Source organism: Triticum urartu, chromosome 2A, assembly GCF_056163025.1.
Source record: "Triticum urartu cultivar PI428250 chromosome 2A, HENAU_Tu73, whole genome shotgun sequence".
Lineage (NCBI taxonomy): Eukaryota > Viridiplantae > Streptophyta > Magnoliopsida > Poales > Poaceae > Triticum > Triticum urartu.
Genome location: NC_141874.1, coordinates 678268077 through 678284159, shown reverse-complemented (window position 1 = coordinate 678284159; position 16083 = coordinate 678268077). Strand labels below are relative to the sequence as shown.

The 16083-nt window shown below is 40.2% G+C and overlaps 1 protein-coding gene across 1 annotated transcript; it reads right to left on the bottom strand.

Annotated features, from left to right (window-relative positions):
• Nucleotides 1-4372: 4372 nt before the first annotated feature.
• LOC125534036 (peroxidase 1-like) lies at nt 4373-5830 on the bottom strand. The gene is made up of 3 exons (XM_048697344.2): nt 5534-5830; nt 5271-5459; nt 4373-5182 (listed from the first exon to the last, which is right to left on the bottom strand). The coding sequence occupies exons 1-3, from the start codon at nt 5750-5752 to the stop codon at nt 4505-4507; spliced, it is 1086 nt and encodes a 361-aa protein (XP_048553301.1). The 5' UTR covers nt 5753-5830; the 3' UTR covers nt 4373-4504.
• Between the last annotated feature and the right edge of the window lie 10253 nt (nt 5831-16083).

Here is a 16083-nt window from a genome sequence, read left to right as displayed (position 1 = left end):
ATGCTGAGCAGAGAATTCAAAATGAATCAACGAGGCGACAAACTGACAGAGAATTGCATATCAAATTAAGGCAGCTGATCCAAGCACATGACGTTGGACGCCACCTAACCTAACGTGGATGAATGACGCACGAGGCCTTGGCCGTGATCAGGTCAGATTAAAACTAAGCGAGCGAGAGCCAGGTGGGGCAAGAAGATACTCCCTCCGACCCATAATATAAGAGCGTTTTTGACATTATGGCGACGGCGCAAGTGAAGTCTAGTCTCCTCAATGATTACACAATAATGCTTCCATTTTCTATTGGAGAAGGGCGTTTGCGTTGTACGTATAATACGTAAGGACGAACGTGGTACCTTGGTTGCTACTCCATCAACTCTTCATGGTCAGTCAATGCATGCTCTTTTTTCTGCAGTTTATGGCTGTTCTATAAGCATTGTCGTTTTCTCTTGACCTCTACTTGCTGGGAATCAATGATTGGCCAGACTTGCTTTTGGGGAAAATTGTTGGCTAGATGTCCAAGTCGAGATTGCAGTGCTGGACTGCCTTAATATTAAACCCTATCTGCCGCATTTTGCAGCAGATTGCCGCTGTATCGCGCAGGATACAGATCGATCAAACTGCGTTGAGCCGGCCCATTTTGATAGATATAAGACATGCTACAGCCTACAGAACTCGTTCAGGGAACCTTCTGGAATGCGGCATTTTTTTAGCAAACTGGAATGCAGCAAAAAGGAGCTCCCCTGCAAGGGCGCGCCTATCTCTCGCTTGAAGCGAGGCAGTAGGGCGTCCCGCTTCAGGCAACCGCCCAATTGGCCCTGCCCAGCACAGAAACAGGCATTCATCGCTTTTTTCTTCCTCTTTTCACATTTTTGTATTCGTTTTTTGTTTTATTTTTTTTACTTTTACTTGATTTTCAAAATATTATGAATATGTCCACTATAAAAATCATTTTATATACAGTATTTGAAAAACCATGCATTAAAAAATGTTAAATATTTGTAGAAAACAAATGTTTCTGATGTATACAAAAAATGTACAATGTGTATGGAAAAAGTTGAAAATAAAAACACAAGTTTTCAAACAAATTGAAAAATGTTAATCATGCATTAAAAATGTTAAATATGTATAGAATTTTATTTCCCGATGTATACGAAAAATTACAATATGTAAAAAGGTAGACATCAAAAGATTTTCAAAAATATTAATCATGTATTTGTGCATTGTTAAATGTGTACATAAGAAAATTCTGATCTATACAAAAAAATGTACAATGTGTATGGAAAAGGTAGACATAAAAAATATGTGTTTTATAAAATTTTAATCATGTACCTATCAAATGGTAAACATGTATGTATATAGAATACTTCTGATGTATACAGAAAATTTACAATGTTTATGAAGAAAATAGACATAAAAATATATGTTTAAAAAATTTAATCATGTACTTTCAAAATGCTAAATTGTATATAAAAATGTTCCTAGTGTATTAAAAATTGTACAACGTGTATGAAAAAAGAAGACATACAAAATATAAGTTGCCAAAAATGCTAAACCTGTATTTGAAAAATGTTAAACGTATATACAAAAAATGTTCCTAGTGTATACGTACAAAGAAAAAGAAGAAAACCAATAAAAACCAAAAAAGGAGCACAAATAAACAAAAAAAACAGAGGAAAATGAAGAAAGAAAAGCAAAAAGAATCAGTAAAAACAAAAATGAAGAAAGAAAGAAAGAAAAAACCTGTAAAACTGTAAAATAAACAATGAAAACCAATGAAGAAAAAAGATAAAAACCAAAAGCAAAAAAGAAAAGGAAAAAAGGAAAAGGACCGGACATTACCTATTTCATTGCAATGATGCCCTAGAGTCAGAAGTTAGTGCGGTGCTAGGAGGACTATCAATGAGTATGCAACAGTCATTCCAATTGTGAGTCAGTCTGACAGCTCGTGTGTCGTTGCGACTCTATCAGATGATTCATTGGACCGCCGCCTATGGGCATCTTATGTTAGAGATCAAGAAACTTATGGAGTTGCGTGGATTTATTCCAATTGTGAGTCAGTCTGACAGTTCGTGTGTCGTTGCGGCTTTATTAGATAATTCATTGGACTTGCATGGATTTATTTCAATTGTGAGTCAGTCTGACAGCTCGTGTGTCATTGCGACTTTATCAGATGATTTATTGGATCGCTCCGCCTATGGACATCTTATGTTAGAGATCAAGAAACTTATGGAGTTGCATGGATTTATTGCACAGAAAGTCAAGCGTCATCATCTTGCTAATATTTGTCGTTCTGATGGTAGCACGGCTTGTGGGTCGCGCCGTGTGTGGCTGAAGATGTATTAGGGTATGTACAATGGTGGCATATAGTTACATATGCCTCATAACAAAAAGTAATTTGAAGCACCTACATTTTTTTTTCTTCCCAATGCAAGCTTTACTTTTTACTCCAATTCTATTATCGAGGAATAAAACACACGCTCTTCCCAAGAATAAAACAGAACGTACAGTGGCTAGCATTCAGGCGAATCCTATTGTGAGTCATTCCAATTGTGAGTTAGTCTGACAGCTCGTGTGTCGTTGCGACTCTATCAGATGATTCATTGGACCGCCGCCTATGGGCATCTTATGTTAGAGATCAAGAAACTTATGGAGTTGCGTGGATTTATTCCAATTGTGAGTCAGTCTGACAGTTCGTGTGTCGTTGCGGCTTTATTAGATAATTCATTGGACTTGCATGGATTTATTCCAATTGTGAGTCAGTCTGACAGCTCGTGTGTCGTTGCGACTTTATCAGATGATTTATTGGATCGCTCCGCCTATGGACATCTTATGTTAGAGATCAAGAAACTTATGGAGTTGCATGGATTTATTGCACAGAAAGTCAAGCGTCATCATCTTGCTAATATTTGTCATTCTGATGGTAGCACGGCTTGTGGGTGGCGCCGTGTGTGGCTGAAGATGTATTAGGGTATGTACAATGGTGGCATATAGTTACATATGCCTCATAACAAAAAGTAATTTGAAGCACCTACATTTTTTTTCTTCCCAATGCAAGCTTTACTTTTTACTCCAATTCTATTATCGAGGAATAAAACACACGCTCTTTCCAAGAATAAAACAGAACGTACAGTGGCTAGCATTCAGGCGAATCCTATTGTGAGTCATTCCAATTGTGAGTCAGTCTGACAGCTCGTGTGTCGTTGCGACTCTATCAGATGATTCATTGGACCGCCGCCTATGGGCATCTTATGTTAGAGATTAAGAAACTTATGGAGTTGCGTGGATTTATTCCAATTGTGAGTCAGTCTGACAGTTCGTGTGTCGTTGCGGCTTTATTAGATAATTCATTGGACTTGCATGAATTTATTCCAATTGTAAGTCAGTCTGACAGCTCGTGTGTCGTTGCGACTTTATCAGATGATTTATTGGATCGCTCCGCCTATGGACATCTTATGTTAGAGATCAAGAAACTTATGGAGTTGCATGGATTTATTGCACAGAAAGTCAAGCGTCATCATCTTGCTAATATTTGTCATTCTGATGGTAGCACGGCTTGTGGGTCGCGCCGTGTGTAGCCGAAGATGTATTAGGGTATGTACAATGGTGACATATAGTTACATATGCCTCATAACAAAAAGTAATTTGAAGCACCTATATTTTTTTTTCTTCCCAATGCAAGCTTTACTTTTTACTCCAATTCTATTATCGAGGAATAAAACACACGCTCTTCCCAAGAATAAAACATTCTTCCCAATGCAAGCTTTACTTTTTACTCCAATTCTATTATCGAGGAATAAAACACACGCTCTTCCCAAGAATAAAACAGAACGTACAGTGGCTAGCATTCAGGCGAATCCTATTTGGGGGAGTCGAACTCGGATCCCAGCCCCCTAAGATAGCAGTTGGAACCACTACGCCAGCCTCCTTGAATTGTACAAATTGCGTTTTTCTTTCTTTAATTATTACTTTCATTGTTTTTTTTCAAAGCTCACTGTTTAGGCCCCACACCTTTTTAATTTTTTTTCTTTTTTCTTATTTCTTGTTCTTTTTCTTTGTTTTTCCTTTTTTCTTCCTAAACACGCGGAGTATTTTTCAAATGTTTTGAACTTGTTTTCAAACTCGATGATCTTTTTCTAATTTGATGAACATTTTTTCAAAATCAGCGAACTTTTCTTAAATTTGGTGATTTTTTTTCAAATCCAGTGAACTATTTTATCAAATTCGATGAGTTTTTTCAAATTCGGTGAACTATTATTTCAAATTTGATGAACTTTTTAAATTTTTTCCCAAATTCGGTGAATTTTTTTAATGCTACTTGGCAACATTTTTTCGATAAAAGAAATATATTAATATCACGAAAATACCAATTACATCCAGTCTCTGCACCAATAAAATGTCCGAAAACATCAAGAATGCACTACTTGGCAACATATATACTTACCACCGCGAATGAACGGAGACAAAAACAACCCCAAATCAAATAGTACTTCACACAAGTTGCTGGCTAGAGCACAAGCGCCAGAGTAACGATGGAGACGAAACAGCTCGCGAGTAGCACGGCGTGCGCGCTCATGGCGGCAGGCGCCAAGGAGGAGGCCGACGGCGGGTTGACGGCGGAGCACTGCCTCCTTATCTCGCCCTTGTGGTGCGACAGCACGCCGATCTTGCTCATGTTGACGAAGGACGCGGCGAAATCGGCGAAGAACTCGTCGGGCGCGGTGGCATTGGCCTGGCGCATCACATAGGCCCTGGTGTCCCCGTCGAGGAGCAGCGCGGCGTCGGTGGAGAGGAGGCCCCTGCTCGCCGCGACGTCCCCGTAGTACCCGAGGTCGAACGTGGCGCCGCTGCCAGGGTCGAGGTCGACCAGGGTAGCGAGGTCGCCGGCCTTGCACTGCCCGCGGAGCGTCGCCGTGTAGTTGGCGTCAAGCGTGGGGTCGGAGGCGCTGCTGTTGGCGGTGAAGTTGTAGAGGCGAGGGGAGAAGGCGGAGCAGTGAGCCTTGCCGATGGTGTGCGCGCCGGAGAGCACGGCGAGGTCCTTGGCGGTGAGGTTGAACCTGGCGAAGAGCGCGATGAGGTCGGTGATGTTGGCGCCCGGCTTGGGGGTGTTGGGGGCGACGTCGGCGGCGGACGACCTGTTCCCGTCCTGCCGCCCCGTCGGCATCGGGATGTACGGCCCCTTGGTCTAGCAGATACAGATGATTAAGATCAATGCAATGCAAGGTCGATGATGCAACCGATACTGAAGGAAGTAGGTGGGTGAGACGACGTACGATCCGCACGGAGTCGCGCGCGGCGAGGGCGAGGACGTCGGCGCAGGAGACGACGCCGGGGCAGGCGGCCTCGAGCTTAGCCTTGATGGAGTCGACGACGTCGTAGCCGCGGAGACCCTTGTTGAGCGGCGAGTCCTTCTCCGCCGTGTTGTTGGCCGTGGAGTCGAGAAGAATCGACCCCTCGCACCCCTGCGCGCAGTGAATTCGTTCACCATTGTGAACTTGACTTGCCTAGCTGGGTTTATAGTGTGAGGTTTACTTACTCCGAGCAAGCAGTCGACGGAGAAGAGCCTGAGCAGGGAGCCGGCGAGGCCGGGCGACTTGGCGAGGACGGCGGTCATCTCCTTGAACACGATGTCCTCCGCCTGCGGGCACGTCTTGTTGTACGCCCCGAGCTGCGTGTGGGCCTCCGTCGAGCCACACAGGGCAAGGAGCGTCGCCGCCACAGCGACGACCGCTAGAGCTGCTGACCTCGGCGCCATGTCTGGCTTATGATCGTTAGCTTGAGTATATATGCAGTACACCACACACGCTACCTATATGTATATAGGCTTCTGAAATAATGTCAATACGTCTCGACCCATTTCAATTTCAAGTACTCCTTGCGCTTGTGTACTTGCACGCAGTGTGTACTACGTACTACGTACTGCTCTGTACTGCGAGATAGGAGAATGTCAACGGCTATCTAGTTGACATGTATAGTTACAGATTATCATAAGTGGAGATAACGTTGTTTACTCCATTTCTAGCAGCTGAAAGCGCCATTTCAACTAATTAATACTGCATAATGGAGCTCAACTGATCAAATCCATTTCCAATGTTGGCTCTCCCCACTCTCATTCTTGTTTGTCCAGCCTCTTGGTTAGAACTATGTGGCGGTGGCAATGCCCCTTAGTAGGAATAATGAATCCCACGCTCAATCCCCATTCCGATGGTGCATCTAGTGTCGTCGAACGGTGTGTGGAGGTGTGTCTTCATCGTATCTCACGGAAGTCGTTCGGTGCTGGTCTTCGGCGGGTCTATTTGGATCTAGCCTTTGTTCGTCTTTGTTTGAGTGCTTACATATTTGATCCTTCCGATCTACAAACGCTTTTCATCGGCGATGGTCGTTGCTTTGGTGCGCTTGTCCTGTGGGGTCTTAACCCGATGACTCACCGACTGTCTACTACAATAAGGTTGATCGGCCTTAGTGAGGGAGGGGTAATGCTGGCAACATGCCTTCAACTCGTTCCAATGGTTGTAGTCGTCGCCGGATGATCCATTGACCTGGATATAATTTTTTTTACCTATTGTGTTTTATATATTGTCATAATTGATTATGAATAGATTAATAAAAACATGTGCTAGAGTTGAGTTCTTGTCCGTTTGCATGGGCCTTTACGACAATTCCGACGGTAGTCATCAAATTGACGGAAACACCGCGGACAATGAGTCTAGCACAACCCATCCAACCGTGGGCATTAAATGTTTGGCTCAGTTCAAACGTTCAAACACAAACACCGACAAAATTCATGCTAAAGAAATGAAATTTGTAAAAATTTAATATATTTACCATCAAACGGACAAAATTTAACAAGTTCAAACTAATTTAAATCTAAACTAAACGAGGTACTGATGACCTCTTAGGCATGGTCGCCTTGGCCACAGGGACCTCCGTTCATTTACGTGCAGTCGCGTGAGCCGCCATCCTCGCTGTTCTTGCAGTCGTGATTGTTGTCGTCTTTCTGGTGGAGGAAGGCCCGTCGGGCGTCAAAGCAACCCTCTGCGGCCGCCGCAACATGCTTGCGGCACAGCCGCTTGGCTGCCTCCGCCTCGCGGCGATGGTTGGCCGTGGACTCTGCCTTGCACCATCTACCTTTGCCTTGGAGCCAGGAGAAGCGTTCGGACTCAGCCAGCCCCACTTGGTGGAGCGAATTGCTGAATCGGCGTTGGCGGCCAGCGGAGGTTTGTCGTGCTCCTAGAATGATCCAAGGCCCATTTCTCTGTGAGTACCTGGCCGGTGCGAAGTCCGACTTCGCGAGTGACGCCTGGCGCGCTGCGTTGCGCCACTCCCGGAGGTCCACCTCCACGAGACATTTGTTGGCCACAAAGAAGGAACTTGTGTAGTAGTGCAGGCACAGGGGGCGTCTTGGAGGACCTTGGGAAGGAGGGCGCCTCCTTCTTCGCGACGACCGGGCACCACTCGTTGCCCAACTGCCAACACAGCAGGATGGCTACGCCTGCTCCTTGTCACGTCGTCCGACCTGAACATTGTTATTGTGTGGCAGAGATCGATGGATCATGTTTATCAACTCTGAACGGGCATGATCAGTGGATTAATGGCAGAAGTGGGATTGACATTAGCCCCAATCTATTCTCTTTTATCAGGGCCTCAGGGGTGTTCGTTCGATTTCTTTCTTCTTCACTTCTTTGTTTGTTCGTTCTTTTATATATTTTACTTACTCCATTTTCCTTATATTTTCAAATATTCAAAATACAAATATTACAAAAATTAATTTACTTAAATTTTAAAAACTTTTCTCGAGTATTTTAAAAATATTAACTCCAGTCTAAAATTCTTATTTTCGCAATTTGTAGAAACTGCTTGGACCATAAAAGCAATGTTGGTGACATTCAAAAAATGTTCACATGTTTCAAACAACAATATTCATGATATTTAAGAAGAATAAAATTATGCAATGTAAAAAACAGTTCTCATATTTTTTTAAATGTTTCATGCCATTTATATTTTTGTTACATTTTAAAACTTTCACACATCTTCAAAAATATGTTGATGACATTTAAAGAAAATATTTATACAATGTAAAAAAGAATCCGCATACTCTAAACAAATGTTTCTACCAGGACCATGCAAAAAAAATTTAACGTCTATTCAACATGTATCATGTATTCCAAAAAATGTTCAAACATGTATTTGAAAAAAAAATATCAACTATATGGAAAATAATCAACGTATATAAAAAAAAAGGTTCCCGTGCATACGAAGAATGATCGAGGTGTGTTTAAAAATAATGACCAACATATATTTTAAAAGATGTTTAATGTGTATCTGAAAATGTTTCAGATGTATTGATAAAATGTTTAACATCTATTCAAAAAATGTTCAAATATGTTCATGGTGTATTTAAAATACGTGCAACATGTATATGAAAAATATACAAGGTGTATTTAAAAAGTAGATATTTATTTTTAAAAAGAAAAGGAATAAATATGAAAAACAAAAAATAGGTAAAGAAAAACACAGACAAAAAGAGTGAAAATTCGTCGAACCTTCGTAAAGGCGGTCAAAAACGATGGAAGGTTCCAACTAAGTGTTCAGAACCTTTGCAGGTACTGTTTCATTTAGTCCACTCGGTCGACACAGCAACTCGCACAATTTTTCCACCGTAAAACGGTGTGCCAATGGAAGAACCACTCGGCTTATAGGCTTTGTTGAAACCCATCCACTTATGTACAAATCCATAAGCATCGCTTCCATATGCCCAGCAGGAACCGGGACGGGCGTGTCTCGTCTAGAGCTATGTGTCGCCCGTCCCGATTCCTTTTTGAAAACAATCATTTGTTTGTTTTTCCTTTTCCTTTTCCTTTTTCCTTTTTATTTTTCTTTTTCCTTTTCTCTTTTTGTTTTTTCACCATTTTTCTTTTAGTTTGGTTTTGTTAGTTTTTCATTGTTTTTTTTCTATTTTTCGTAGCTACACTTTGTTTCTCTTTTTGGTTTTATTTGTTTTCTTTCATTCTCATTTTGTTTCTTTGTCGGTTTTATTGGTTATCTTTTTTTAATACATGTATTTTTTTCTCAGTACCAAATTTACATTTTTACAGTACACTCGAAACACTTTTTGATACACATTGGACATTTTTCAAATACATGATGTAATTATAGAAACATAAATGTTTTAACACATTTCTGAATACACAGTAATTTTTTTCAAATACACAATTAACTTTTTTTAATGGCAATATTATTTTGAAACTACACGAACGTTGTTATTGCATTTTAGAAACATTTTTGAACAATTTCACGGAAATATTTTAGAAGCATGTGCTTATTTATTAAAAATGTCACACACATTTTTTAATTAAGGGAAATAATTTTTTAAGATGTGTGATGTCTTTACAATGTTTTTTTAGTGTCACGAACATACTTTTTGTAACGAGGGAATATTTCCATAAAATGTCACATACAGTTCTTAATGGTACAAAACATTTGTTTACATTATGCAAACATTATTTTTACAATGTATACACATTTTGAAAAAAAATCGCATTCATTTTTTGAAATGTGGCAACATTGTTCATTGGCATGAAAAGTTTTTTGAAAATTGCGCTAACATATTTTTTTATATTATAGTAACATTTTTAAAATTTGTGGTTTATTTATTTATTTATTTTAAGTATTTTTTTGAGCTATATGCATTTGAATATAAAAAAATGATTGACGTCGGCATCACGAGCCATGTCCTGCTGGGCCCGGCCACCACGTCGCCTGTGAAGGCGAGTATTGGTACGCACGTGCATCAATTCAAAGCGTTCGTTCTTCCTGGAGCTATGCGCCATGGCGATTAGGCATTTGGGGAACTAGAGTTTCAGTTTTTTGCCAAGGCAAAGGTGAAGAGCCGAGAGGATGGGGATTTGGATGAGAAGGCAGACTAGGGACGAGGAAGAGAGCAAGGGCTGAGGATTTCGACAGCAACGACCGCTATGGTGTCGTCCTCGACGCCATCTACCACGGCGGCGACCTTGCTAATGGAGAATGAAGGGAGCGACTAGTGAAGGAATCGAGCGACTTGTCTGGTCCAGTGTAACCAAGAAAAGCGCTGGGTGCCATGCCAAAAATGTCATCCCTTATCATCTTCCAAAACCGCCTAAAATCTGACAAATTAGCAACAAAATCACCCGAGGGGAAGATTTATCCGCTTTTCAGAATTTTGGGGTCAAAATCATACCAAATTAGAGTTTTGGAGGTTATTTGTCCATGGGGCCACATTTAAGGGTAAAAAATGGACTTCCTTTCTTGCAATAAGGGGAACATAGCCGCAGTCTCTTTGTCTTACCTGCAGCAAGACGAAAGAACTGTGAAATCATTAATTAGAAGCACTCTTTGTAAAGGTCACTTTTACCTTCCCAGGGTGCGACAAGTGACGAAAGTGCATCACTTGTCGCAACGAGAGAGTTTTCCCTTTTTTCTAGAGCCGATTATTGAAAATGTTTTACTCTTAAACCATGCGTAGAAATTTTGAAACGTTTTCATCATTGGATTCCTCGCATTGAGATCTTTAAAATTAGATCTTACTAGTTAAATGCCCATGCGTTGCTACGGGCAAATGATTGTAAATAAATTAAAGGGGCACCTAACGTTAGGTGCCTGAAAAATTCTTCGTGTCAATCACTATTTTTTGCCATCAAATATCCAATGGTTAGGAGCACGCCCCCACATGTTCATCTTTTTACTCCTCACCCGCGATGATTTCTCCTCCGCCGTGGCCTACCCAGGCCTAACCGCCTGCATCCAACCACTCACGCCAGCTATCACCGGCTCGCCCTCGTCGTGGTCAGCGCTCCTCATGTCGTCCACATCTTCGGCCTCGTGCAAAGCAAAAAGTTGCTCACGTAACAAAATAATTCATGCCCATGAGATTTAGCAAAACCGATAAATCAAAGATTAAGCGGATAATACTTGATTCAGACACATACTTCATCACAAATTTACCATACATCAATCATAGAATAGTCCCTTGTCATTTTCTTTATCAAATCAATTACATCCAATGTTCCTAGAAAAAATGAAAGTGATTGTACAGATCCAGTTATCCCTTCTAGTTCACTCTGTCTAATGCGTGTGCACGACGTATTGTTCCTTCATTCAACGTAAGTAGTGAATTTGATCTTGGTCTATCTTCTTTCTTCGTTTGACTTGATGGGACGAAAAAATGAAAGTGATTATACAAATCTAGTATACCTATGAGACTCATCTCCACTATCTATTTATCTTAACATGCACCCTATCCACCTCAGCATAGTTGCCACATCACCGGTCCTGTTTGCAATGGACCATTTCCTTTCCAACCCTAAAAAACATAACGACCAATCTTTCTCCCGTGGGAAAAATCTACCTCGCGAGGCGCAACCATCTCACCGCGATTCACTTCCTTCCCCACTTCATTTTCTCCAGCAGATCTGCTCCCAAGCATGGATGATCGTTCACTTCATTCCTTACAAGAATGAGCGCTAAAAAATATCATGGCTTATAGTACCAATTCAACAACTCCAAATGTTTTTTATCATTCTCTTCTTAATTAATTTTTGTCTTACTCGTTTCTGCTTTTGATTTTTAAGCAATTACTTTTAGTTCAGTCCTCTCATGTTATATTATGCTTATCCTGCACCTATTATCTTTATTATGTACTTACTTGTTAAGCTCATCGTCATGCCCACTAAGAAAGTAAAATTTATCAGCATTAACCTATGTTTATTTCTCCATTTTTTGATTGTAGGAATATTGCTATCAGTGTCATACAAAGAAATAAGATAGACCAAGATATCTCTCCAAATGTACTGACCCATTTCTATTTCTCAATTTTCTAATTTTTGGATGTACAACAAGTCAAGTGGTATTATAGCAATGCAGTTTACTGTATTTGTTGGCTCATAATTCAATTGTTTCCTCTAACCTTTCTCTGCTTGACCTATTTCGTGCAGGTATGTGATATTCGGAGACAAGGGTGTCAAATTTAGTCTTTTTTTGAGCTCATGAGATATAAATCTCCTTTTCATGTGCATTTATCTCTCGAAGTGGTGTGTTACACATTCAGATTCTACTATTTTACTATGGGCTTTATCATGAGACATATAATTTTTATATGCCTTGATTTTCTGAAAACTGGCGTTTATTTTGTTTTGCATGATTTAGACTACTCTTTTTGTATGAATTGATCGGGGAAATTACCAGGTAACTTCCTTTCATTATCCTCGGTTAATTATTGTCAAGGGCGGAGCCAGAACTTTTGCGGAGCCTGGGCAAGTTGAGCCTAAGTTTATAATCTAGAAATCAAAAATTGTCTATTCGGATACGCAACATATAATATACCATCAAGTGAAAACATAAACATAATAGTCACTCAAAATGTAATTTTAAAATGAACGAATATATGATATATCAATAATTCAATATCCATTTCATAGAACAAACAAAGTTGAGACTTGGCAACAAAAGATACATAACCAGCCGTCCATAGAGGCAAACTGTCATGTTGCTACTTGCTAACAAAAGTAAAGCTATCCATACCATATGTGATTGAGCAATTTCTTCCACCACGGTCAAAAGCATCACTCAACTTTTCATTTTTTTTTCCAAAAGAAAGACATACAACCAACTCGCATAGAGGCAAACTCACCATGTTGCCAAAGTCCTAGAAGGCATTACAAGATAAAAATGGATTTGTAATTAAAATAAATTTAGTTGTGAGATGTAAATATATTGAAAATCGAAAGCAAGAATAGAGATGGTCAGATGGAACGTACCAACATTGCATTAAAGAAAATCACGAGGCAAATGCCCTTTCCGATAACTCACTGCAATAAATGTTCGAACAGGTATTACTTCATCTGTGTTTGGCACTGTGTTATGTGGGGCCAGACTTATAGCCGTAGGGCCCACAACAATAAAGCAAAGGAACCACCATAGGAGGAGTGAGTAGCAGGGAGACTCTGTTCCCGTGCCTTTCAGTTTGAGTCAGAATACAATTAGCTTTCAGAGTTCGTTTAGATAAAGAGAGAAAGAGTCCAGATTGTAATCAGTTTAGTTTTTCCTTGAGGGCCAGCTCTGGATCCCTCCTGATCTGCAGAAATGGATAATTTAGATCGCTTATAAGAAGGGACTTAATCCCGATGAATAAAGGAAGTCAATACAGAGTATTTTCTTACCATAGCTGCCTAGAGTAATTAGAAATTATAGTTCTTCCACACTAGCACCGGTTGGAGTTTCTGGCACCCACGTAGCACCTGGTATGGGCCAGCCCATCACGAGGCAATTCAGTGAATCGCTCGCCAGCTCACGCTTGCGTAAGCTTCGTTCTCTTTAAAAAAACTATGCTTCGTTCTTTTACTAAAAAAAACGTACCCTTCATCCTCCACTCAAAAAAACGTACGAAAAAAAGTTCATCTGTTTCCAAAAATAAGTTCATCAGTTTTTATAATAGTTCAACAAATTTGAAAAAAGTTCATCAATTTTGAAAAAAAGTTCACCAATTTTGAAAAAAGTTCATCGATTTTCAAAAAACGTTCACAAGTAAAAAAATCATCGGCTTTCTAAACTAGTTCATCAAATTTGAAAAAAGTTCATCGATTTTCAAAAAACGTTCACAAGTAAAACAAATCATCGGTTTTCTAAAAATACTTCATCAAATTTGAAAAAAGTTCATCGATTTTGAAAAAAAGTTCATCGATTTTCAAAAAGCGTTCACAAGTAAAAAAAATCATCGGTTTTCTAAAATAGTTCATCAAATTTGAAAAAAGTTCATCGATTTTGAAAAGAATTTCACCGATTTTGAAAAAAGTTCATCGATTTTTAGAAAATGTTCACAACTAAAAAATAGTTCACCAAATTTGAAAAAAAAGAGTTCACCGATATCGGGTTTGAAAAAAGTGCATCGAAAATGAAAAGGTTCATCGATTTTTGAAAAAGTTTAACAGATTTGAAAAAAGGTTCATCAAATTCGATGAACTTTTTCCGTTGAATCAGAAAAAGGAAAGAGAAAAATAAAAAATAAAAAACAGAAGAAAGAACAAAATGATAAAAAGGTTGCAGATCACCACATCGGTGGGATTGGTGTAGTTGGCTATTGAAGCTAGCTTGCACGATGACGTGGGGGGTTCGAATCCTACCGATCGCTCTTTTTTGCGCCAGTTTAAAACAGAAAAGGAAGGGAATATGGGCCAGCCCAGCTCGGCGTGGGGGGTGTGCGCCCGTTTGCATAGATCGAAGGAACGGCCGCAGAGGGCGCCTTTTAGGGTTCGCCTTCCCTCGCGTCCTGCACTCGTCAAACAGAGGTTGTTTCGTTCTGGGCTGCAGATTGCAGTACGTACTGTTGTCTATTGGGTTGTGAACGTGTGAAAAAAGGCCCAATTTTGTTTTGCCCGGGTAAAGCCAGCTACCAAACAGGTTTAGCACTTTATTATCGATCGGATCGCCATTGTCGAGGAGCCAGCCAGCCCGGGTAAGTGCCCAGGGTCGCTGGGCGGTGCCTCCGCCACTGATTATTGTGTTGTTCTATTCTAAGTCGCATTGTAGCCTACTTGGAAACAACTGCCCTCCTTAGTGGAAGTCACAATGTAATTCTTAAATCCCCTAAATGAGATATAAATGTACGCTGCAGTTTCACTTTCATGAGACTGATTTGAGAAGATGCCACAATTTGACTCTTGTGCTTTGAAATGTGTCACTCGGAGCAACTATCAGACAATACAATTTTCCAAAAGAATCATATCTTTCCAAGTCATTGTTAAATTTCCCGCTGCAATGCGCGGGGAATCCTTTAGTTTACCAGTTATTTCATGTCTCATGGCTTGTCCTCCATGTCGCGAGACTACTCCACCAAACAGTTAGCTTCGCAATAACCCCAATGATCATCCTCAATGAGTTTACTATCTTCCTCGACAACACCCGGCATAGACACACCAATTTCTGTCTAAATAGTACTTTTCTTTCATCATGTACATCTCAAAGAAGACTTAGAATTAGACATACATCGATTAAAAAATCGAGTCTTTACCGAAGAAGCCTGTGCTCAAAATAATCGAGCACGAGCTTTTCTGGTCAAAACGTATCTTGTCTTTATCATGACTTATTTTCCTTGGTTAACAATACTTGTTGTTTTGTCGATATTTCAGGTTCATTAATTTTCTTTTTACCTAGATCTTCAATGGCAAGAATAAAAATAAGTAGTTGCCTCATAGTATTTAAGTAAAAATGGACAAAAGGGCACAAGATAGCTGACTCGTATATATTCTTGAAACTATCATGTTCTTGAGATATAAATAAAATACACTCAAGGGCTTGCCGTAGAGGAAGACATGGAAAAATCCATTGGCTCACACTGTTCTCCTAATCCACGTACACCTGCAGTACACACAATTGTGGAACATCCATAGCCGCAATTGCCACTGGTGACCTACTGTAACTCGAAAGATGTATAATGCTGCTACTCCTATTACGTAATTGTACAAGCACCAATCATACCAGGTCCATTATTCACATCCAATGAACCCAAAGATTAACATACCCAATAGTTAAATAATATATAAAATGGCGTTTTATCGATTACAGTTTAACGAAAAAATTCACCATTGCTTTTATTTCAGAATTAGCCCGCGGTTGTGATAAATGATAATTCAGTTGCTTTAGTACTATGCTAAATTTCTACAAGAAACATTTGAAATCGTCACGATAGAATTGCTTCTGTTTTGGAACTAATCAAACAAATAGGAAGAACACAATATTCTTGCTATGATTTGCATCAAGAAACTTATAAAAATGGCAATACATGAGATCGGTTCTTACCACAAGAAGTGGATGCCTTCAGTTTTGACTCGTTGAGGTAAGGAAGCAGCATCACCTGCCAGCAGGGATTCGAGGATGGGCGAGATCGGAGGAAGCTGCGCCATGCGTGGAGGAGGGTTAATGGCATGACCTATCCACCTCGAGAATAACAGCAAGCAAGCACGCACAACCGTTACCCCTGCCCTCGACCAAACCTCATTGCCTACTGGAAGGAGCGGCTATGGTGGCTCGATGGCATGGTCGTGCTGCATGTCA